This window comes from Triplophysa dalaica, chromosome 5 (assembly GCF_015846415.1).
Source record: "Triplophysa dalaica isolate WHDGS20190420 chromosome 5, ASM1584641v1, whole genome shotgun sequence".
Taxonomy (NCBI): Eukaryota; Metazoa; Chordata; class Actinopteri; order Cypriniformes; family Nemacheilidae; genus Triplophysa; species Triplophysa dalaica.
Window position 1 is genome coordinate 10,084,228 of NC_079546.1, and position 26,984 is coordinate 10,111,211.

The following is a 26,984-nucleotide window of genomic DNA, read 5'->3' on the forward strand; positions in this document are numbered from 1 at the left end:
ATATACAGCATCTGAAGGGAAACACCAGTCCCTGCATAACAGTTATCTAGGAGTTACAGCGACTTACACATAAAGCTTCAATCTTTTCATTTGCTGCAAACTAATGGCCTGTAACTTTGTCCCTAAATTAAACTGGGTTCATTTTGTTACTCATTAGACGGTGTTATACGAGTGCTGTGGTATGCATAAAAACAAGGCAGACTGTACAGCATTAGTGGCGTTTTGTATAGCAATACAGCAGACATTTATTCTTGATTGATATCTTTGACTTGCAGATGAAGTGTCATGTTTAATACGCTTTTATTACACACAAACCCAAAGCAAACCCTTGAACTAATGTTCCCTGTTAAATTCGCCTGATTTAAGTAAGTCAGAGGCTAAGATTCATTACTACAGCAATTATCATCAATGAAATACCATCAACTGCCGATTTGTCCCTTCAATAAAATGAATCTTTTACAACATCCAATATTTGCTTTAATGGCAAAATTGTGGCTAAAAATCACACTGTGTGCACTCGGCTTTACCAGCAGCTTTAACATGCTGTACAAGGGAATATCTGGTAACACACCATGTGCATCCAACCTTATAATCCATGAACCTAAGAGACTCGTATCAAAGAGCCGTCAGGCATTATATTAATATTGTAAACTCTCTATATATTATGTCTATGACAGCAAGAAGTACAGTTTCACCTAAGCCATTCCAGGCAACCGATAAATACACCAACAAAGACAAAACTACCATTTCTGAGACATGTGTCTATAGAAATGCATTAATCTACCATCTCTCTTACAACAAAGCAACACAATCTTAAACTTTTCTTAATGCCCCTCCGAAACCTGACCTACCGTATAACTCAATTCCACGTGGACAGTTAGTAATAGAACAGAGGCTGACATCTGGAGGACTGCTGGTTTACACGTTGTTCTGAACATGACCAGAATTACAAGAAACACATGTAACTACACATAATCTTGGCTCTGGAAGTAATACTGTATGCATGACTGTATGTGTCTTTAAGAATTGAATGTATTTATGAAACATGCTGAAGTTCTTTCTAGTGGTTTGCAGATGCACACTTAACCTCTAAGCTGTTACAAACAAGCCCTTTTAAAAATATATATATTATTATAAGGGGGAATAATATTATTTTCCAACATGCGCACACACAAACACACAGTGTCAATGTGGTAGAATTTCAGTTCGTTCTTTACAAAAAGCTATGGTTACGATAACAAAATATATTTTAATACATAATAATAAAATGATTTACATATCACTGCAGTCTTACTTTATATATGCCACTGGGTTTTGCAAATATCTAACCCATTAACAAATATTAAAAAGTGCTTGTCAACTTTAAAGAAAACAGTATTTAATCATTTATGAAGTACAGCGTTCTTCTCATTTCCAGGAAAACAGTACATTTGGAGGATCTGAGGTTTTGGAAGACAGCGATGATATGTTATAATATAAAGAAAAATCATAAAATATTAAATTAATTAATAAGTAAATTAACTTAAATATTACTGATACATGGAGGAATGATCTGCTTAAATATCTAAAGAAAGTTTATTTCAGCAGATGAGATTGTTCTTACAGTATTTTACAAAAAATCTCAAATCTATTTGGATTAGCCACCTACTGTATTAAAACACCCTAAGTATGTCAGAGCCCCTCCCCTAGGGGGAGCCTCTGAGGTCAGCTAAAATATAGAGAAACAATGGGAACAAATGGTTGATGGAACGGAAGTCATGGGAGACTCAGTATTAATGTGTCAAATGAGCCTATCTTTTACAGAAAAATATTTCTGCTAATATTTAACATTGACATTTACCATTAACATTTTTGGAGTGAGCTGTATTTTGAATTTACTTGGTACCATTTCTAGCATTACACATTAATTTCTGTTTTGTTACCTTCATTAATTTTTGTTTTACACATTCATTCCTGGTTTGTTCTGCACAAATGATAACTGATAACTTAGTGGGTTGCTAAAATCAGGGCTGTTATGAACGTTTATGGTTTATGAAAGGCAAGTTATCCAAGCTGTGAAGCTTTCGTCAAAGTTTCTCTTTTCTGAAGTAGTTTTGTTTTTGTTTAGGCTACTTTATATTTGGGTTTATCATGTTGCCCTTTGCTCACCTCAAAAACGGGAAAACATTATTGTTGCTGAAATCCTGTTTATGTTGCATCCTAAACCTAGACGGGGTCACAACAAAAGTTAAATACCAGACACCAAAATGTCTAGGGTCAAGAGTTATTATCCTGCTTTGTAATGCAGCTTGAGGCATTGTGAGTTTAGGCTGTTTAGTTTTCTGTTCGTCACGGGCTTGTGTTTGTTATTTTTGGTCAACACTGCATCTGTAAGACAGAATAGTGACCCACTAGTGACAGGATTATTACAGAGACAAACACACACGCTCTTTCGGTCTTACCTGTATTAAGTGAGCCGCTTCGGGGTCAGGAGTCATTGCCTCATTTTGTACCGTGTTGTGCTGTGTAAGATTTTCTTCCATCTTACTTTCCTTCTCCTCACCATCATCGTCGTCAAGCTCATCCAGGCTCTGTGGAAACATTCCCGGCTCTGTCAGTACATTTGTTCAGAACTTTTGGGATTTGTACATTATTTTCACATCAAGGGCCAATGTGATGTGTTCAAAACCCTGAAGTATAACTGCGTTCAAAACACACAAGACTAAACACAAACACACCCATACACAAACAGACACAGGAAATACTCTTCTAAACAAACTCAAATAGTAACAGCCTTGGGGATTTTGGAGAGTTTAAATGTTTGAGTTCACACTGGAAACATACAGATAACCACCCTTAACATATTCAACACAAAGGTTACTGGGAAGCTAGTAGCCCAGTGCATCAGAACATCTAACAAAATACATGAATAAATGTGTCAACTTTTCACATGTCAATATGATCTGATGAGATCAAAGTGGCACAGTGAGAAACCGGTTTACAGGCTGCATATAAACCCAGTCTTTCCAAAAACATGAAGAGAGTGTAGGAGGAGCTCAACACCAGGCAGGGAGGGTAAAAATAACCTTACAAGGCTAAACTGGAATGTAATAATTTGCACAGGCTTTTCCGGACAGCCTGTTTTATCAACACTTCCTGGGGATGGGCCAAACTCTACATCTGAAGCCTTTCATAGGCACTCACACACGTAAACGTCACGTACACACTTTTCCTTTCCCTCTCCCGAGGGATCAGTAAACACAGCTTATAAGCCCCAGCTGAGAGGTCACTTCTGCTCCTCACTGCCTTTCATCTAAAATGAGACAGTCCCCTGCCCAATGACTGTCATTTGTGTCAGGGCAAATTACTATCACAACAGTTATTAACTATAAAATACATATTTAGAATGAAACGCAACCATTTTAACACTGAAAGTTGCCTTACATTAAACATCAGAAAATGCATAGGTCATTTTTAGTATTTAGTTTAGATGTATTTTTAGTCTGGGTACAAGTCAGGCCCGATTTTCATAAGACACCAAATACCTGTGGAAAAGAGAACCAAAATTAAATGGATCATTGTCAAGAGGAATCAAATCTCCTAAAACAGTTTACAGGACTGAAAACTTTCTACCCTATCCAAAATGCCATTTAAGGCAACCAAACTACAAAAACATCTCTTTCAAAATCTCCTCAATTTTCAAGAAAAAAAAAGGGCTGAATGGGGACACGGAGGGCCTGTTACTTAAAGGGGGCATGCAACGGTGTTTTTCATGCAAAAATGTTAAACGTGCAGTCTTTTCATGCTTGATATGGTCAACTTGTCAAAAAACGAGTGGACGTATGACATGGTATTTCTGTGCTCGATACACTCCTCCAGCATTCGTATAGGTTTCGGAAAGTGCATGAAACATGAACATGAAAATCCGTTTAGTAACAACTTTTCTTAGTCCCTTATTGGGCAATTCTCAGCAAGGCGAAATAAATAGCCCCCCACGTGTCTACCGACGAGCAAATCCCACTTACCATCAAGATTGGGTGTGCTGCATTAAGATTGGCCCGCAGATAGTTACTATCGTGATAGTGAGAGGTGTGTGTTTGTTTGTTCACAGCATTTAAGTGATGGATGTCATTTAGACAGTGGATATAACACTGGCTTTGGAGATCGTTTGAACTAATAGATAGATAAACTAAACTAGAAGATGCCGTACATGAACCGTTCGCGGTAAGTGAAACGGAGTCATGTGTCTGTGTTTGTTGGCATTGGGTGCCCACGTGCTTTAGTTCCACCCTCCATTCCCCCGCACACATCGTATGTTTTCGGAAATAATCGTACAGCTGAATCGGTCTTTTATAAACGTGATCAAACTAAAAAGTCTGCGGATATTTAAAGGGTACGGTACTACTCTGTAAGGACTCAAGATTAACATGAGATATGAAGAAACTGTCTGAGTTATGGCCACTTTAATATGAGGGTCTGAGCGATTGCGAAAAAAGGAAGAAAAGAACATTCTTTACCCTTTAGTTTTATAAAGCAAATAAGAATCTCTTTAAGGTCATGTATGAAACAGGTTTAATGGCACCTTTAACCTTCTTGTGTCTTCGACGTGAGGAGATGTGCTGTATTTGAAGTGCTCCATCTGCTTTAATAGGAATGCATGTGCGGGAGAACATTTTGTCCCTCTCTGGTGGATTTTTTTCGTCTTTTGTTTTTTATCATGTTAATACTGCTTTCCTGGAAACAGGAATGTTTGAAATCTCAACATCCAAACGATGGTGCTTCACTGTCTTGCATAACCGTTTCCTTGGCATGGAAAATGCAAAATATAAATTTATCTGACAAAGATGATGAAACATTTCTTATTTAATTTAGAGCAAGTAATAAATGCTATGTTTATATATGTCATTAAACTTTCTTAAATTATCCTTTTAATATTCATAGCAAGCAAAGCTGCAATCCTTTTAGCTGTGACTGGATTCAGTGTATGACAAATATTTTTCCTCTCGGAAGAAAATATAGTCCCTTACATTTATATTAAGATAAATTATTAAGGATCTGTTATTTTGAATGATACATTTAAGTTTGCACAAAACAATTCATTTTTTCTATTGAACTTTTAAAGAATGAAAAATGAGGAAACTTGCAGAAAGTGTACTTCGTGTACCGTGTTATGCATGTGTTGATTCAGGCCAGTTACCCAGTAGATTAATGGAAAGAGGAGCCGAGGGGCTTTGGATGCTCTTTTCTCCTGATGTCCATGGCAGACTGGATTTAATGACTGTGGATTAATCAAGTATTGCATGCCTTGGCTACTCAGGTTCATTAAGATGATGTATTACACCCATGGAAGGTGAAAAGTACAACTGTGTGTTTGTGCGTGTGTGTGTATGTGTGAGAGAGAGAGATAGAGAGAGAGAGAGAGAGAGAGAGAGAGAGAATAGAGTCCGCTTTACTGAGGTGGCAACATGATTTGATCCAGAATCTTGAAATTATTTTGGGCACAGCTAAAAGCCATATAATTTCATAAGAACGCACATTAGAATCAAATCTGATGTTTGGAGACATTTTGCATTTGGTTGAGCAGTCATGAACAGAGCTTAAATCCAGCTACAGTAGTCACATTATATTTCTGGCCTCCTAAAGAAATATTACTAATCAATATTTATTTGACACTAATTAAATAATAACTGGATTAAAATAAAAAAAACTGCCCGGAAGTCTTTTTCGTCATTTTGAGGTCCATGGTTACAGCCAATAACAATAACTGTGTCCGCACAGCCAAATAATAAAGATCTCATTTCAGTTCCAAACTCTCTAGCTTTGCTTAGCATTACATCTGCGATCTTCCCTCCTCACTAGATAATAAAATTAGTCATTAAAATACTCAGATTGGTTGACCACTATTTTTATATTAATAAATCATTTTCTGACGGTCATTGCCAGCTAAGCTCTGCATATTTGAGTTTACATGCACAACAACAAAGTTTCATTCCAGATCAATGTATTGAACTTTCTTGTCTTTGGTTTTCAGTTCCCTGCCGAAATTACATATTTTTTTATTTAATATTTAAAAACTTTTTTTAAAGTTAATTTATTGCTCACCTGTGAATACAGTGTGTGTAATTTCTTATGGCAGAATGTACAGTATTTGTTTTTTGTGACTTATTGATCAATCTGTGTTTTAAAGGGTTGGGTTAGGTCATTATTATTGGGTAAACAACCCTTAACGTCCTGGTTTTGTTAAAGGAGGTTAAAAGATATCTTAAAACGGTCATATGGCACAAATACTTGTTTTTCTGTGTCTTTTGTGTGTTATTAGTTGCCCATGCATGTATTAGACACGTAAAATTGCAAAAATGTAAGTGTCGGAACAAAAGATGCATTCTATCTAAAAGCGAATGCTCACCCAGACCTGGGTTTCGTGTAACCACACCCCCACAAATCTATTTCAGTTCGTGGTATGATTTGACCAAGACCGCCCAAATGTATACGCAAGTAAGGTGGGCGTACCTGTCAGTACATTTGCTTTGGAACCTGATGTTCCAAATATGGTAAGAGGCGTTACTAATAACTAAGCACTCTTTAAATGGGTAATTATAGCACACCTCGTTTTTCAGACCGATGCATTTCAGAGAGGCGGGTCAAAGAGGAGATACAAACATGAAAAATACAGCGTTTTTTAACCTTAAATCGTGTAAACACATTGCATTGCATCTAAAACAAACATTAACATTTGTTTTAGCCGTGTCATGTACTCCTTTAATATCTCCCAAAGCCAAAGCTGAAATTGATTTTTAATGGATGAGAGACCTTACTCTTGCCTCAAGACTTGTAAGAAGCCAAACCACACGATGTGTTTTCAGCGATTTAAGCAATCATAACCCTAGACCACACTTGATAACAGACGCGGCAGGATCGACTCCATCATAAAACTAATGAAAACAGCAGGATGAAGACAAGTCAAGACTTAATCAACCGCTTGAACCTTGCTAGATCGGAGAAGGTTTCAAACGTTCCAGAAGAGTTGCTCTTAAATGTAACCGCTACAGTCCGGAGGGTGTATTATGAGGTTTTTGGAGGAATGTTTGTGTGAGCAGGGGAAGAATTCACAGCTTTGCGCCATCTCTCCTAAAAAGGTAGCCTTCTTTCTAGAAAAACATACTTCCAGAAACCAACGAGGTCTTCCCTGCTCCATAAATTTTGTGGCCGAAAATTTATGGTGTGTAAATTTGCAGGCTTCTGCAGAAATTACTTATTCAAAAGAATGAATCATAAAATCAGACACAACTGGACCAGCAAAATTGTGTTCGGTCACTTATTTAAATTATTTCCATTACTCTAGTTAATTGAGCTGCTATCTTAAAATGTACATGCCTCTTAGGCTAGTGTGAGGCAAATAGTGAATACAAATTTTATTCAACCGCCATCCACAGACTGATGCAATTATCTGAAGCCAGAATTGAATTTCCTAAGCAGCAAAACTTTGAATGGGTGTGATAAATTCAGACAAGACATTGCTCAAAAGCAAACAGAGATTTCATTGTTGGGAAACAGTATTTGAGTACAAAAGACATCGAGCTTGTCAAACCCCATCACTTTCAATGTATTAAAATCACTTCTAGGACATTATGATGCTGAGCACTGTATGACACAAACATTTCCTTTATATGTGTTTTGATGTATTTTTCATTTGATCTTGACCATCTCTAATACACATAGATGACTGACAGACAGAAAACTGCTGGGCAGCAACCAATAAAAATAGCACAAAATATTATGAATGCATGAAATTCACTGATCACAAGGCTCGACTGTGTAATTTTCCAGTCATGTGGAGAATTGGCTAATTACATGCCTCTAATTCCTCATGCCTACTGCCTGCTTGATGTTTTGCTATATGTGTCATGTAGAAGATGTGCATTATACAGATGAAGAAACAACCAGAGCTCTCAAGTAAACTTGCGACTCGTGCATGTCCTAAAAACAAAGTCCTTCCAACGATCTAATAACCGTTGCGAGTGGTGGCGGACGTGAAACGGCTGTGACAGTAACTGTATACAGCTACATATACTACTCGTTTACGATCTGGGATAAACAACTGCTTGAACAACCGCATCCCAAAGCTTGTTATTATGAAGAATTACACGCAGTCCCCGTGTCCGCAGGAAGCCGTAAATATCATAGCGTATTCCCAACAGCCTGCTTTCTCAGATTTAAATGCATTGATATGGTCAAGCAGAGTTCATTCTGAATCAATAACCTGTTTCTTGTGTTTCCTCAAGGTCGAAAAGAGGGCATTAGGAGTTAAATGACCCTTTGAAACGACTACTGACCAGATGTTGCTGGTTATCTCTTTGCGTTTGTACAGGCACACTGTGCAGAGCTCTTCTGATCTAGGAGTAAACAATATTACTGTGTTCCTGTAAGTGACTTCACTGTTTATTTCCGCCCATGTTTGACTAGGGAGGTGAGTGTTCAGTCACTGAATTAAGTATCTCAAATACGTTGCATAGACAGTGGAATGCGGTATGAAATACCGTTCAAAAGCAGGGACTTTTTATTTAATAAGTATATACATAAAATTGATATCAAACAAATGCTCCATGCCCTTGAACTTTAATATTTGGCTGGCTGTGCAGGGTTTATAGCTGCAGGATGTAGAACTGTTGTTAAGTCGATCACTCTGACAACCTATCATATTTTAACACCTTAGATGGTAAATACGATGTTATTTTGTTTGTCACTGTTTCAGGCGCTTCAGTTAAAGAACTTCTGTGGTTCTGAATGGCCTTGATCTTCTGGTTACAGTAGCTGGAAGTTGTTCTGCTTCACACTGAGCACAGCAGCTCTGTTCTTCCTCCATAATCACACGCTTCAATCATGTTCGGAGAACGCGGCGCTCGTTGGGTTTAGCCGCGCTGCGGTGCGAGGGCAGAGTGCACGCTAACAGTGAGTCATCTACCCCCTCTGTTCTTTTACATTCGTTCGCTCACTTACCCTTCCCTCCCTTTTTGGAAATCATCCCCTTTTCTTTACTTTCTTTGTCCGTTCTCTCCTTGAGTCTAATGAGTCTGACACTCAGCAGGTTGAGAGAATTGCTGACTCATTGTTAAGACGTGACCCGATATGTGGGAGCGCATGTGTGATGGGAGAAATGAAGGCTGGAAGACTGAATAAAGCTAATTGCTACAACAGGAAGTCGGTCATTTTCAGTAAAAGTTGACCAATGGCGTCATGGAGTGGGTGTCTCCTAAACCTTTGGTTGTTAACTAATTTTACTGAAACGTTTAATGTATTTCCATGATTGATCATAGAGACCAACAACAGTGTTCCAATCGCAAGGTGACCATGACCGTGTCCCATTAAGCATGCCTAGCTTAGGTAGAATAACATTGCTAGTTTGCAAGAATTCCAACCCATCAAGCAGAACAGTAGGTCATTGTGTCAGTAGCAGCTTCCGATGACAAAAGGCAACAATGGGGCAGATATGTCTTGGCAGGGACACCCAAGCCAGTAAGACCCTTACGATGCTTAAGTACGAGAAAGCCATCTGTTCACGCTCTCTTTGATTTGGTTTATCTAACTGAAAGAGCCATCCATTCCGGGAGCCAACCGCATTCAGGCCCTGCTCCTTTGTGAAGCTCTCACAGGTTTCTTGGCTGCCGGTGCTGGGTTTCTTGGCCGTGGAACGCAGCTGTATTCAGATAAGCTCAGCACTGGGACTATTCGGGTTTCATAGAGCTATCAAAAGAGCCACAGAAAACCTGTGATGCTGCAGCCGGTTACTGTGTGAGAATGAATAGTTACGTCATGATGCGAGCAGTTGTAATGTCAGGTTACCCAGCATTCAACGTTTGGCTTTTCGGCAGGTAATATACAAACAACATAAATCTGACAACAAAATACAGCAGAAATACATACTCTCATATTCTTATGAAGGAATTATAGGGTGTTAGACAAAAAAGTTAATCAAACTGAAATTCAATAACCCAAAGATTATTATTACTTGTTAATTATTATTGTTGTTATAACTGATTTTGTCAGTTTAATTTAGTTTTTGAATTCATCCCATTTAAATCAGAGCTGTGAACAACTTTCTCTTATATACATTATCGGAAGTATTTTTAGGTCTGATGTGTTCAATCCAGCTGTTTCCTATGTGTATACTCCTGAAGAAACGTTTTGTTTATCCCTAAATGTAGACATTCATACTGCCAAAACTGGGGGAATTATAAAGACCAAATGTCTTAACCCAAGCCGTATTCCTGATAAAATAAGTTTGGGCCTTTTGGGTCACACAGTGTCAACCCCATCACCCTTCTTTCCGCATTCCAGACAGCACTATACAATCAGAAGGTATTTCAGAGAATAAACCACTTTCTATCTGGGCAGACAAGGTGTTAAAGCAACAAACACGTACCTCTCGCAGTAGACCGAGACCTCCTGCTCAGAGGTATGACATTAATCTATTCTGGTACAGAGCATTTCATTACTGCATAACAACTGAAGGCTGCAATAAAGTTTTGTTATGGAATATGAAACCCCAGTATAAGCTCACTTTTAAGTTTCCAATGTCCTCAGATTTTTCTCATTTTTCTATGCCCTAAGACATGAAATGAAACAAGCTATTTCACTTTGATTCAAACATGGGCCACCATCGGGCTTGCAAATGATTCTGATCAACACAAATTGCTTTTTTACGCTCATCTCCAGACAGGTTGGTGCCAACATGCTATCCATAAGTTGTTAATGTAAGAATGCAAAACTTTAATGCTGAACAGGCTATCAAAACAAGTGTTTTTTGACAATAAAATAGACAATATTTAAATAGTTAAATAAAGTGTTGAACAATCCCGATATTCTGACAGTGTGTTCTGCATAAAATATATGATATATTATAATAACATATATATAGATGAAAAATGAAAAGGCATAATGAAATATAGGTATATTAGAAAACTTTTAGATGTAAAAGCAAAAGTATTTCATTCGCTTCAACTTGGAAAACCACACAATATCTAATTTTGCTTACCCAGATTCTACTGGAAGATTTTTCTGATTTGAGAGCTTGTTTCTGACTCCTCCCATCAATGCACACATCTTCTATCATTTATATGAAAACTAAAGTGAGGTGCTCTGCGCCACCTAAAATAAGCATTTTTACTTAAAGTTGCTCAGTAGTAGTCTTACTGTTGTGTATGAGACAAGCTTGGAAATCCTGTATGTGAGCAACAAAAGCTTGCCCATTGTCTTGAGACCCCAATGCTTTGATTGACAATCCATACATAAACAAAGCTCCACGTTCAGCTCACAATTTCTCTTCCCATTTCCTTTCTGCTAAAAAAAAAGAAAAGCAGCAGAAGAGAAGCGGAAAACCAAGGAACATGCAGAGGAGCGAAAAATAAAGATCTTTGAAACCATAGCTCATGTGCTACTTGAGGTCTGGTTGGAAAACAGGAGCAGTAGACTCTCTGCAAAATGATATTGGCCTACCTCCCCCACCCAGACACGATAGCCTGTTGGATAGATTAAATCTATTTGGTAACAAGTTATTCGTTTGTCTGGATGTTGGTGGGTTGGAGAGAGCAGCCAAACTGTGATATCTAGGGCTGCTCTACTTATGGGAAGACGGTAATGTTTCAGACATCAGACCATGGTGGTGGGACTGTGGAAACGGCAATGCGAGCGTTTCTGCTTTGGGGTTTTGGTTAATGTGGACCCATTGGCAAGCCACTGCAAAGCCAACTATGCAGCAATGAAAACGTATTGGATCTCTCATGTAGCTTGAACCTGAGATGCAGTAATGGGAAAGCCAGATACAGCCATTTTAGGAACAGACTGATTCTTTGGTAAGCTAATCAGATGCTTTCCTCTTGTCAATCATATTCACATCATTTTCTAGTCTGTCATGCGACAATGCCATTTTGCTTTCATTGCTTTCACCAATTAACTGATCTAAAGATTATTAACCCAAAATGAAATAATGGATGGAAAAATACCAACCATTTCAGCAGGTGAAATTTTAAAATGTGGATGCCTCTTTCTCGGAACATTGAAATAAAATCTGCAGCTTGCTCAGCAGTCATAGTTCAACATTTTCCACCTAAATCCTGTTTGCCAGTCACTTGGGAAAACTAGATTATGTACAACAGAGCTACGTGGCTTCCAGACACGTTGAGCTGAACAAGCACAATGGCGCTTTTTCAGGTTTAGTACGACTAGGCTCGGTACAGCTCACTTTACTTCGGCAGAGTTTATTTTTCCACTAGGGTTTAGTGCCGCCTCAAAGTGGGAGGGATTATAAATTTATCGTCATAGTTGCACCGCCTCTACTAGCATAGTCATAGACGCGACACAAACAAACGCACAACACAAGTAATGGTGCATATCAATGGCGGATGGGAGCAAAACAAAATACAACTAAAAATACAAGAGAGTTTGGGAAATCTTATAGCAAGGAGCAGGCAACGATCATTTGGTTTGCTTGACGGCGCACAAGGGTAAACATACTTGCATTGAGCATTGCGTTAAGGGTCTCTATCTCTATTTACAGTCACAAAGCATATAAAGAAATGCCAATATTACGTATTAAAATGCGTATTCTTGCGTTGCAAACGACGCTGGTAATTAATGTCCCTGCCCAATCAGTGATCTGTGTGTAACACGTCACATTTTGGTATCGGTACAGTACGCTTGGAACCTCATCCGTGGTGGTACTAAAAAAGTTAATATATTTTTGCTTTGCACTAGGACAATTAATTATTCTGTTATTAATTATTTCATTATTCAATTTAGTTACCCAATTAAAAAGATTTGGGGAGAACATTTATGATGTTAAGTTCTAAACAAACACTAAAAAGTATACCTATTGACCACTTATTAGTACTTAAAAAATGCATTTTGATTGTACGATGCAAAGCGTGAATGAATTTGCCTTTTTTATGTTTAATATTCTGTTATTTTATATCTTCCACTCAATTATCTGAATAATATCGAAGACTCGATATATATTGCCCAGCCCTACCCTCTAGCTCACAAAATTAAAAAAGATCCATTCGTTTTTCACTAAAAATGGTGTCGCTTCCTAAAAGATGTAATTTAGTGAATAACTTTGTAAAGTGATTACCAATAAAAATAATGTTCTCAGAAAAATATTGTTTGTTTAAAACATTGTGGTAATGTCCATCTTTAAAACCATATTTATCTTATAAATCTCAAACAACGGACATGCACATACAAAGAAAGTATTTACTGTCCTATTGACCAGACTTATAACAACCTTATTAAACTGTAATTTAAAACACAAATAATTAAAAAGGCAGAGAAGCAGTTCTGTCTCTGAACTATCACTCTTATTGTTCAAGGGCCTGACAGTGGACCTGTTTACTTGCAAATCGAAATAAACTCGAGAGTAAATAAAAGGGCTGGTTGGAAGACATCCTTGACAGACCCTACTGAGAAGCATAATGAATCAAAAGGAAGACTAGATTTATCACTGTGCTCTTTCCATCCACAGATGAAATAAGTGGAAAATCAAGAGGCGAAGAGTGCTTGGAGCCGCTGCATGCGGACTCTCTTCATTACCCAAATAAATGTGTGAGATAGGATTCGATGTTGGAGGTAGACACACAGGTGGCGGAGAAAGTGATTAGTGTTTAAAAGGGAAACCAGCATAACTGCCTGCTCAAAACAGTTTTAATCTCTCCAGCTTGTTAGAGAATAATAGTGCCTAATTAAATTCATTTTACTCTGCAGATATTAAAAGCTATCTGATGGCTGGAAACCTCTTGGCTTACACTGAGAGAAATTCAGAATGGTAGAATCCCCTCTGCGTGACTCTTGAAATCACATCAAATGCATTGTCCCCCGATCAAAGCTTTGAACGGATCTTTTCCTTCACCCTACGAGTTTCCTGCGTGTACATGCACAGGCATATAAGTAGTCACGCGGCACATAAATATGCATGCAAAGTAACTAATTACCCAATCCAAATCATTTGAGTGACGAAGTCAATGCGAACTTGTAAACCGGATGCCCGTCTTTATTCAAATCAGTCACTGATAGGCCTAATGAGAGCCAGAGTGTCTCTCTTTCTTCAAAACAGTCTGTAAATAACCAGACATCCTATTCCTGTTTCAACTTGTACGCTCTCACCAAAGCATTACATTAAAGACTGCAAATCCTGTGTAGCGAGCCAATAAATTTTCATAGGTAGGCCCATAAGCTGATAAAAGTTAAACTGTTGTACAAGATAAATGTTCTATTTGTCTTGTGAAACATATGCAATATCTCAGCAGTGAAAAAAACAAGTCTGTGAGTCACTACCCATTAAAGGGGGGCAGCAGTGAAGCATGCTGGGTAAAAAGAGTATGGGGTGAACTGAGGAGACCATGACCTTGCAGCGAGGCTGTCACTGGCGTAAATGTTTATTAATATTGCGCATTGCTTTTTCTCACCGTTTTGGCAGCTCATCTTCTGCTGGGGGAGCTGTGTGACTCTCTGAGCATATGTTTGGCCGCAAATCAAAGAGACGATATTTTGACATGAGGTAAGTCAGTGAGGCATATAAAACTCTTGATGTGTACAATGGTGAAATTCTTTTAATTATGCCAATGGAGATTCTTAAAATCCTTTAATCTGGCACCCACAGTGCAGAATAAACACAGAGGTAACAACAAACAAGTTACTCATTACAGCAAAGATTCACTGATCCATTTCCTCCATGGAGCCTCTAAGAAACTCTCATTTCTATATGAATCCACATTATGTGGATTAAGAGATTGTATAGAGGCTAAACAAACATCTATTTATTTCTCTCTATTAATTAATTCTGCTTGACTGCAATACTGGAACACCACCACCATATGTCCCGTTTGGAATGAGAGTGGATATCTCTTACACGGCCAGATGTAACCCTTGGTCAAACATGTTCCTAGTACAAATACCCAGACAAACAAATTACTTCATCCTCTCCCGCTGTAGTAAACATGGAGACAATAATGGGGGATTTTTGGTTCACTGTGTCTTAGGTAATCACCAAAAAACATCAACAAAATGAAAAAAAAGGGCAATTCCATGCAAATGCTAACCTTACCATGAAAAAAATAAAAGGTTTAAACTTTTTTTTTACTAACTACTAACTTTTTTTTACTTTTACTAACAGCACAGATGTCAAAATGTGATGGTTTAAAAGCCATGTGAGGTCAGGTCTCTCTTCAATTTTTTTAAGCATTATCTTTATTTTTATTGCATGATTTTCCATAGTCCATTTTCTGGATTGTCACATTCATAACAGTACATATTCATCATGAATGGAGACTTGAAAATTAAAAAAAGTAACTGTTTAATGTTCTATAAAGGGACATCTCTTAATTTCGTCGGGTCATTTTTGCTTATGGTTTATACATTTCAATTCACATAAATCCTACAAAGTATGTAGTCTCTCACACACAGTGTCCTTTTTTGTCAGGATAATTCACTCACCCACATGTCATACAAGCAGTGCGTCTTTATTTCTTCTGTCGAAAAAAAAAATTGATGCTTTTGAGGAAAGCTTTCCAGGGTTCAGTTTTATCGCTACTTCAAAAGGCTCTGAACTACACCAGCCGGTAGATAAGGGTGTCGTCTAGCGAAACGGTTGGTCATTTTCCAAGAAATAGACATCAATATGTGGCTTGTATGACATGTGAATTATCATGACATTTATTTATCTATTTTAACAACTCCTACTGTTCATATTTTGTTTTGCCCCAAGTATGAAACTTTGGTTTGTTTTCTGTAAATGATTTCAAAATGTCCAACATAGAAATGGTGTGCTTTAAAACTTTGAAAATTTGGCCTAGAGTAAAACAATAGGAACAAAAGATATTTTTGGGGGGCAATCACATGACATTGTCCAAGAACACCCTAGCTCCCAACTAGTAAGCACCCTAAATACCTTAGCAGCTATATAACAACACTCTTGTAAACACGCAGAACACCCAAGCACTGCGTTTTAAACAGCCAATCACCACCAGAAATTCATTAAGCGACATACTGTATTGTGTTTTAAACACAAATATAGCTTAGCTCTAAAGTCCATTAGTCTAAGTAATGCAATCATTTTCCAATAAAAATCAATCCATTATTCCAACTCCAGTCCGTACAAATGCACGTCAAACCAGTCACAAAACAAGACAACTCAAACAGCAAATCCGTGTCTACTTATGCAGGAACACAAATAATTAAAACGCCTATCACTACCAACAGACGCTAAAGGAATTCTCTGACAACATCCTGGCAATTCCAAGTGTCAATCATTCAGGCTGTGTTAATAACTAACACTATTCATTAAACTCCAACAATAGACGAAGAAGAACATAAAACCTTCTATGAGACTAAGAGACATTGAAGCGTAGTGATTTTGTTTAATTAACAGACAGGACAGAAAACAATACTTTGGCAGGCACTTATACATAAGTTGTAAAGAACTGAAGACCAAAAACATGTCTTTGAAAGATAAATGACAAATTAATGTGGAAAACAGAGCTTCTCCTTTGTAGTCAGAATTGTATTTATAGGTCCACAGATGCTTTTAAGAAATCTTTTCAAACATAACAAGCCTCTCTTTAAACACAGTGTATTGTGTTTGTGTCAGCCTTGAGCATACTGAGGCGTATCCATTAAAGAGAGGAATAAAACTCTTGATAAGGGTGTAATTAGATATTGATAACACATATTGTTTGGTTGTTCCAGTGATGATCTACCATGATTCAAAACTATCACAACATTCCAGTCTTCATCAGAGTGTTTTTTCCAACCGTAACTTTCAACACAAACTGTAACCTTTTGCAGTCAGTCAAAAAGCAAAGAGAACTGTGCCGAAGTGCATTGTTTTAGTGAATGGGAGAGAGATGTGATTAATGCATTCCACATAACTATTCTACCGCAGCAGTTACAGACAGCAGGGCGATCTAAGACCTTATAATAAAAACTGATGCAGATCCACAAAACACCTCACAGCAACAGAAACATTACTGCAATGAGACAATAAATACACAAACGCTTGTACTTCAAAAATCTCTAATCATTTACCCCCAGTTTACCATTTTACCAATAACCGTGAGATTTTTTTTGTGACAACACAGTTTATTTTCATATAAATAAGGTAGCAGAATGCTGATTTCTACCTACAGCCTGGCACTGGCCTATTAGAATACAACTTCTTTATAAACGCTGACGCATCTGAAAAGCAGTCATTGAATAGCATAACAGAGACCACACAGGCCATGTTTTACTCAATCTGTACGATTTCCCAAGCAAAGAAATTATTACTAGAAGTCTATTAGAGCAATACATGTTAGAGTAAAATCCCTGTGAACGCTATAGTACACAATCCACATAAAAATTGGACTATTCTCCCAATTTTTTTTTTACAGCTGCTAACTACCAATAGAAGTGCAGACAGTGAAGGTCGTGTGATCTATCTATCTCATTAAATTCTGCAAGCAGCCAAAAAGCTCTGCGACCTCCAGCAATTTTCTCATTCTTAGTGTGAACACCCTAGAAATAATCTGGATTATGACATCACACAACACTGGCAAACCTTGAAGAGATGCCATGCATCTTTTCCCAAACACTTACTGAACTCTACTCTCTAGAAGCAAACACTGCATTAATGTGTAATAAAAAAGCTATGAAGTATAAACGGATAAAAATAGAGAAATACACAGAGGGTGCCTTTGGGATGAGTAATAATGTTAGTTTTTCATGAGAAAACCACATTGTGGCTGGCCGATTCCCTCTAAGGCCACGGGAAGCCTTTCTGAAACAACAAGCCTTGTGGAGCTACTGCAGAATGGCTTTCGGTATTCCCATGACTGCCAGGCCTGCCACCCAAATACAACTCATGTAGCATAATGCACAGAGACGTTTCCCTTAAGAGAATAATGCCTTTCTGGTTTCTGGTAAAGGAAAATATTTTGCCAGACGTTAGTCTCTATAGGACATGGACAAAATATTTGCTCTGGTTACTTCTGTCTTTTCCACAAAAAAAAGTTTAATAAAGTATTATAGATGAAAACAAATGTATCCAAAGACATTTGAAATCAAAAGCAAGGCCACTGTTCATGTATATGAATTGATTCAAAAACATAAATCAGTGCTTAATAGGCTCTCATGGCCCAAATCATTCCCGCTTTATAAAAGAATATCTGCATCTCATAAAACAAAACAGTTCAGTTTGTCTGCCGACCCTGAAACTGCTGTAATTTTCAATTCTAAAACAATAACTTGAACATGTGTTTGAGCACTGCAATTGAGCATGTCAGCATACAACTCAAGTCCAACAAAATACATCTTATCAAGTTACTCTACCACTCTACAAATTACGCTTGGACAATAGCATAATTAAAATTTCCAGAAAAGCAACCTGGGTAGTTTTGTCAAAGCTGTACGTAAAGGAAAGGAGCAATGACAAACCCGAGTAATAAAAAGGTAGATGCGGTAATATTGTAAAGAGGGGAGGCTTGTCAGTTATCTGTGCATTTGCCTGGAAACATGTTTGTCAGATTATTGTGACTAAGGCTCTGTAAGCAAAGAACCGATTTAATTACCAGATAAGACAGCAGCACTATGGGTTACCAAACAGTCGAAACACATCATCATATCTGCTCCGTTCTGAAATAAAGAAGCATCAATATTTAGATATGACCTGCTGACACCCACATATCAAACATGATTATGGAAACTGAGTTCTAACTAAATCTAGATTTGGGATTTTTTACCCTTAGTCATTCTACTCCTTTATGTGTTGCTGGGGTGTTTTGCTGGGTTGCTAGAGATCAACTGTTGAGTGGTTACCTACTAGCTGCGGAAATTAATAGATAAAGTGTCTATAAGTTAAAAATACCTGAACAAAATGCATCATGAGGTGCGAGACGAGTTATTTCTTTATGTTTATTTCTAACAGTCAAGGATTTGAACAAACCTGGAACTCCAAACATGAACAATAATTAAAGCAATTCTTTGCCTTTCCAAGTACCACTAATTAAGAAAACACTTAAAAACAACTTGAGAAATGAATTCATCAAAATCACCACAGGGAGTGGTTGTACCTTGACCAGGACTACAAACATCAAATGTAATGTTTTCTCATGTAGAGACACCTGAATTATCCCTTTCCGAGGCTGCAAGAACTAATGCGGAGTACATGCACCGACACGCTATAGAAAGAAAATGAAAGGCAACTTCCAACATGCAGGTCACTGCCTAAATAGTAATTATAAGAGAGAAAGAGGAAAAGAGTGGCGGTGACAAGACGTTGGAATATGTTGAGAGACACTGGGAGTGGGGTGTGATGGGAACTGAATTATGCTCCAGGCATGAAGCAGTAGAAACTTATCATTATCACAAAGATTTCTTCACTAGTTTTCCTTACTCAGCATTAAAAACACAGGGCGGGTCTGATTCATCTGAATTACAGTAAACAAAAGGCAACGGCTGCTTCATCATCAAGATCATAGAGTACATGTCATGTTTAATGTAAGACAAACAAAAACAAATCAGAGAAAAACAATTCTCAACTCATATCTTCAAAAACCCAATTATTTTTTAATGATGGATTTTGAATGCTATGTTAACCCAACATTTGCCACTGATTTATCCCATAAATACACAACAGTATATCAATGTTTTGTCAACTTAACACAAAGACATGCAACAGTGTGATGCATTTTAATGGTTGGTCAGCAAAATGATCAACAACCAAGAGTATGACAAATTATTAATATTTCCTAAAGCCAACACTTAACCCTGAAATACAAAACATTGTGACATAAGCAATCCTTTTCCACCATTGACCCCTGGCTCCTTGAGGTATAGGCTAATTTCCTCAAACAAAATGAACAGTATGGATCAAAGGGAACAGCATCAACAACACACTTATACTCACTCATTAGCTTTCTAATATTATCACAGAAAGAGGTTAAACTATTCTTGTCTGCAAGTTCAAACAATTCATGCGTGACGGTAAAAATCATAGAAATACGCGTTGTGCTCATAAGTTCACATTGTGCAAAATCATCCTGAGCTTGGCTAACCAGAATGGCAAAAAGTTTTCCAAACAGGTGATAACGCAGCACAAAAGCTCTTCCCTTTTGCTGGGAAAAAAACAATAAACTTCCACGATGTACTGAGAGTAAACGTGGACAATACACCTGCACACTGTGCAAGCCGCAAAGTATTCTGCGTGCTTTCTCAGATTTAGGCCAACGTTAATCGGCGGTTTGGGCTGAGACCGTTAGAGCATGTTTCGCCCTTCCAACTGGGGGCCTCTGTGTATAGAGCCCATTGTGTTCCAACATTAGCAGACAGAGAGGCATGAGTCACCTTTAAATCGTGTCTGGGTATTACTGGCCCCATCCAATCAGATCGCTGGGAGAGGTGGAGACCGAGCACCTCGACGGAAATGTGCGCAACACAACTCCTCATCGGCATGGTAACACTCATAGGGGCATACCTGAGGTAAAGCCTAACTGCAGATATCAGACATTCATACAAAGCACAAGGTGTCTCTGCAGCTGGTCTTCTTGTGTGGGAAATTTGGATATGCTGCGCTAGACACGTGATAGATAGTGTCTATAGCCAATAAAAAATAGCTAAAACCAGACTCTGTTGACAACTTACTAATTTACCAAACCCTTTAACATTAAAAAACATTCATCAAGTTAATAATTATCTAAAATAATTAGGTTTTAGTCACATTGTTTGCCTTTTCCTCTGTGCCTTTTGCCAAAACCACTATGGTCACTGTTGTGACATTTCACGTCTATGTTTGTTTAAGTATAAATGTCTAATGTTGTGTAATAAAATGGGTCTTTTTCCGTTAATAAACTAAATATGCTTAGTTTATATCTAGATGAGGTTCATAAGGTCATCTAGCTAATATAAGCCACAGATGTAAACTATGAAAGTGAAATTAAGGATCTTATTACGGTTTCTTTTTGCAAATCCTTTATCTGGGGTCTCATGTATAAACGTTAGGTATGCACAAAAAGGGCCATTAAACGTGCGCACGCCACTTTCCACGCAAAGGTTGTGATCTATTAAAAACAAACTTGACAGGAGAATGTGCACACCTGTAAGCAAACTCTGAGCCAAGTGTACGCACAGATAGCGAGTTGGTGAACTCAAGTCAGATTGCGGAAAGTAAATGTGAGTAGAATGATTAGAAGTATAAGTGTCTGAAACATTTAATTTCACTTAGAACTTATTGTGGACACTGCGCGATCTGGTGGTGGAGTGGTCCATTGGCTTATATCTTCCACATGTCTTGTACAGTCAAGTGAATGGAAAAATGCATATGGAAATGATATGAAGATGACATTATGCATAGTTAAACTAGCCGTTGTAATCTCCGTATATGGTTATATTGGGGAGGAGATGGGTGGAGCTACACATACGCAGTCTTCCCCTGACTGGAATTAATATATAGGAAATTATGCACAGGTCTCCCTTTTATGCATGTGCACACTTTAAGGATGAAATCTACCCAAAATTTTATATATGAGACCCCTGGTATTTACTTTGTCACTGGCTCTGTCTCAGTTCAGTGGAAAACAAAAAAAGTCTCTCATGTTCTCTAATAGACACATGATACAGCCCATTTCTACTTTTGTCTATGAGACAAGGTCACGTTAACAAACTTCTTGATCTGAAGATATCCAGAACTAGTTAAAATGGTTTCTAATTTGGAACAACAAAAGCAATTAAACATCTAGACTGCACAGCTAAGAAAAATAAAGGCTAAAAGAACTTTCTTTTAGATCAACACAAAGGGCAGACATGAAGGTAAAACAAGTCCAAGGTCCAATAACAAAGTCAACAGACAGAGGCTCTGAGATATTGTGGGGGGGATTAGGATCAATACAAACATGATGAAAATTCAAGACCAAAATCTGTCACGTAATAAACAGGTCATTGCGTTGGTTATGCATAATTTAAATGGCTTGCTTGTCATTCCAGAAAGAATGGCTAGAATCAGTTCATGGTATCCTTAATCCTTCAATCAAATAAGACCTCCAAGCAAAGCCAATAAATTGTGAATGAAAACTGTAAACTTTAAATAACAAAGGTTACACAAATTAAGGATTACACTTAAATCACAGTTTTTAGGTGAGTAATGACAGAACATTTTGATGGGAACTATCCCTTTAACATTAACCACTTACAACCAGGATTGTCAACGACAACAAAGTAGAAACAACGCCCAATCTGGAATGTCAACCCTGTCAATCACTATAGAAGCAGCATGCCAATCCCAGGTGCACTACTCACCGCATGTCTGGATCTGTGACCCCAATCACATTTTACAGTATTTAGTACATTAAGTAGAAACGCAAAAACGCCAATGAACTACCGCAGGGACACATTGATAATGTAAATATAGCATGGCATTCTACAATATTCGCGTCAGAGTAGAAATTAAACAGGTTATAGATAACAATTCTGCCTCCAAGCCCATGTATTCCTCTACACTAGAGATTATCTGATGAATCTAACCATGGAACACACTGGAACCTGGGCATGTTTGGAGTGTCAAAGTTAAAAGAAAGCATCATTAGATCTTCATCCATTCCACTAGGTAAATTCTACTGCTGAATTGAAAAAAAGTGCAGAGAGCTGATGACTGTCAAAGGCACCAGGTCAAGTGAGAGAGGGTTGGAGAGCATGCCTAGGACAAATTTGTTTCAAAATCATTTGTTTTGATGAAACTTTGTAAAATTTAACATTTAATTGCACTGTCAACACAACCCTGCAGGCAAGGGTTTACCTCTCAATTATGACCACAAACAGCATTCACCCCTGGGTGTGTAAACGTTATCAAAATTCCTTTACCAGATAGCACAGTTGTTTTGTTGGGGCTGATATGTTGTTGCTTACATAACATTATTATTTTCAACGCAATAGGACTGATATTGAAAGTTGTGACGTGCAGTTGCCACGTCAAACTGATCGTATCCACTGATCAAAACAAAATCAATAGTTGGGAAGAATGCGTCTGCTGACTAACACTTTCTCAAAGGTCTGGAGGGATATAGCCCATACATTCTTCAAGTCAGAAGAACAACAGCCAAGCCGATGACTCCAAGAGGACACACAGAGTACTTTTCAGTGATATGAAAGGTCCGAACTGAGGATCACTTCCACTGCTACAATGCAAAGATGTTCCATTGCTGTTTTTCTGGAATTAATTTTGCACAACATCCTACACATTGAGTGTTGATAAAAAAATATCAACATCAAGGGATAGATAAGTGTCCACCCGATCCACACTCAAGAATCTCAGCGGAAGTAGTAAACCATCCGGGTATTTCTCGTCTACTGTTTTTCAGACATACTATTCATGAATCATACTAATTTTCGCTTACTATTTAGTATGGAAGTAGGCGATTTCGGAGGCAGCCTGTGTCTTAACAGCTATTCTCAAAGACTAGCAATAAGTTAGGACTAATATTTCATATTTCAGTAAGACCACTCTACCTTTTTATAACTTTTTGTACCTGACTTGAAGTTATGACCAGTCTTGAAAAAATTAGGTGACTAACTTGTAAGACTAGTCTAAGCAGTTTATACAACCGGCCCCTGTTGTCTATGGTCTTTTCATTTTGATGTTGTTCCAGATGTTGTATTTCCAGCTACATTCCAAAGCTCTCCTTGCTCTTCTGTTTTAGGTTTGTCTTTTGATGTTTCCACAGATATTCTACAGATGGATCATCGGAGATCCCTAGGGAATGAACTCAAACACTGAGGTACGAGATGGGGGGAAGATTTGGACCCTAGAAATGATTCACATTTTGTGCCCTTTGCACAAACATATCATAACAGTTCTATGCTAATACAGTAAAGCTGAGACGCAAATTGTGTTATTAATGATGGAAAGTTACATGCTCCAGCGCAGGAATGTATACAGTGATCAGTTTCAGCACATTCCATTCTTTAAAGCTGCTACACGGTAACATTGCTCACGAAAGAAAAACAATGGGTTTTACCTTAATCCCCCATTGCATGTTGGTGCATTTGGTGTCATAATTTGGCAACAATGCAAACATAATTTGAGCTCAATGTCTAAGCTGTAACTATAGAGATGTGACATCATAAAGCCATGAGGAACTCGAAACCAAAATGACAAACCCTAAGGTGTTCTGACAAGCACATGAAACCAATTGATTCTTAGATTACCTGAAAGAAATCTTCTTGTCGATGCAAAAACTGCCACTATAGGGTGTTGTGGGTGGTTTCTAGGGTAATGCCATGCCGTTGCCAACGTGTTCTGAATGTCCGAATGTTGCGGTCCAATTGTTGTCCGAGTGGTTGCTTGGAAATTAGTTTTGTGGGTAGTCACTAACAGTCACAAAATAAAAGAGCTCTATTAAGTCTCTATTATGCTATACTACGTAATTTTATTTCAATTATAAATAGAGACCGCTTTGGCAATAGCCAATAACATATTCAAAAACTAAGATACTAATTTCTCGCTCGAAATGCAATAAAATTTTATTGAAAGTGAACATTTAACTTCCTCGACCAATCACCTCCCTCATACAAACACGAGTCTAGCTCCACCCTTTTGGTACCGGAATACTGTGCTAGATACTGTGCAGATTTAGGACCACCCTTTATCCTCCAGTGATTTTCTTACCTCATTAGATGAAACTGTTTTGCTACTCTAAAATTCCAACCTATCAGTACGCTTTACTTCACAAGACGCGTTGAGAGACTAAAAGAGTAAACAGACACAGGGATGATGACAAAAAGAAGGAAAGAGATCAGAGGATGACAGTATCAAAAGAAAGAGATCAAATGCAAAAGAGAGTGAGAGCATTTGTCCTGTTGTGCAATGGTGAACGTAAGCAAACAGGCTAATGCCTAATCACGCAGAGTGGCCTGTTTTTCCCATTGACTCATACCGAGTGGCCTGCTGAAAGGAATGTTCACAAACAACAATCGGCCAAATTCACAGCATTTTATAATTGTTGTTTCTGTTAACACACAATCAAGCTAAAAGGCAAGCATGAGAGCATATAATCATTGAGTGACAAAGTGTGGAAAAACTTCAAATATCTTCTTCCTTTTGGTAAACTGGCATGTCTTTTAAGGAGTTCTGCAACAGTTTTTGAAGTTGCTTTTGAAGAGAATTGAATAAAATTAGACTGAATAAAAATGTCAGTTGTTGTTTCCATCCCTTTTCATACAAAATCAAACTACACAATCAAGTTCAAGGGTATGCATATTTTTTACAACCCCAAACCGACTAGTTTTTTTCTACATAAATGATGTGGTTAAAATGCTGACTGTAGCTTACTCCTTTGAATTATAAGTAGGTTGTCAAGTTTCCTACAGGTTTCCCAACCCAAGCATTATTCTCCCCGCTTCTTGTCTTGGGCTATAAAATGATGATCTGTCCCTGTAGCGGTTATTAAATGTGCGCCAAATGCTCACTGTTACCCCAATCATCAGTACTGAACCAAGCATCTGCTCTTCAACACACAAATACGGTAGATAAGAACAGGGCTCTACAGCTGGAGCAACAGGTCACACAGTTTATCGTCTATGTGGAGGCTGTTTAACGTTAATCAGTTACGACTCAGTCTGGAGCGCACGTCACTGCGCTGCTGACGAAGATATTTCTAAAGCAAACAAAAGTGCAAATCCAAACACGCGAGGCTGGGAAGGGCTATTAATAGAGTTCATGCCTATACAACGTCTGACACCGCTGATGGAAAAAGAATGAATAAGACACGATTGTCATGCTCACATTCTTTTTAGGGAATTCATACACATGTACTGTGACCTTGCCTAGAAAACATTCCAGTTCTAAAAGTAGAATTCATACGTAAATTAAAAGGTGCAGTAACCCTTACATCATCATTAAGACCATTATGTACACAAATCGTCAACAAGTTTAGGGTCACATAACTGAAATGTTCCTATATATCTATAATGACATATATACTGTTTTTGATTATGTTTTCATATTTTTGTTGTGTTTTATCGTGTAAGTTAGCTGTATTTTTGTTATTATGGCTTCAATCAAAACAAAACCACTGCAGTTTGATTGATATTAATTGGAATGCACAATAAATAAATAAAATTGGAACCAAACTCTTCATATATAAATATATATGCATTTGCACACACAAACAAATCGATTCCTTAGAACAGTAAAGTTTTATTTTAAACAATTTTTTTTTAAATGGATGACTAAATAACCTCACAACAAAAAGCAGGTTAATAAAACAGTGACTATTTAAGATGCTAAAATACACAATTGTTTTGTATTTTGTAAGTCACAACAATTTCTGTATTTACATTTTTTTTTTTATTCTTTTAATGAGTATACTATTATTAAAAAATAAAACAATATTAATAAAGAACGAATAAGTGACTGTAAACTCAAAATCAGTAGTGTAACCAAACTGTCCGTAACCAAACTGTCCAAGAAAATCCAGAATGCATCACAAACAAAGAACAGGGTAAATAATGAATTAAAGTCTGTCTGTCTCCCACTTGAAAAGACTGAACGGCTAAACAAGGTGAAGTGTAATCCGAGGAGATAGGCCGCTCACAGGGACAGTTCTACTGTCCCTTTCATTGCAATGCGGCTCTTCGATTATTGCTCTGATTTGGTCCGACAGTTAAATGCATGCTAGAACATCATGCTTGAACTATTCCGCAGCACAGTTACAAGACCTGACATCTGAGGGACCTTCCCAGGTCAAGAAAGAAACTACGGGACCATGGTTTATAGCAAAACACCAGATGTAAGGTGCCTATTTTACTGAGTCACACTCTCAGTTTTCAGAGTTCCCCTTTAATCTTCTTGTAATTTCCAATGAAGGGCATTACACCTCACGCAAAGTATGCAGGAATGTTACTGATGCAAACATCAACGGCCACACATGGTAACAAATAAATGCAGGAATGTCCCTCTTGAAAGGATTACCAAAAATACTCCACTATGGTTG

General features: G+C 37.8%; 1 protein-coding gene across 4 annotated transcripts in view; it reads right to left on the bottom strand.

Moving 5' to 3' along the window:
* pawr (PRKC, apoptosis, WT1, regulator) overlaps positions 1–26,984 on the bottom strand; it is a 42,198-nt gene that overhangs the window by 10,867 nt on the left and 4,347 nt on the right. For all 4 annotated transcript variants that reach the window (XM_056748133.1, XM_056748130.1, XM_056748132.1 and 1 more), the window contains one exon: positions 2,442–2,570. In XM_056748133.1, coding sequence (XP_056604111.1) covers positions 2,442–2,570 — 129 coding nt within the window. The remainder of the gene's footprint in view (positions 1–2,441; positions 2,571–26,984) is intronic.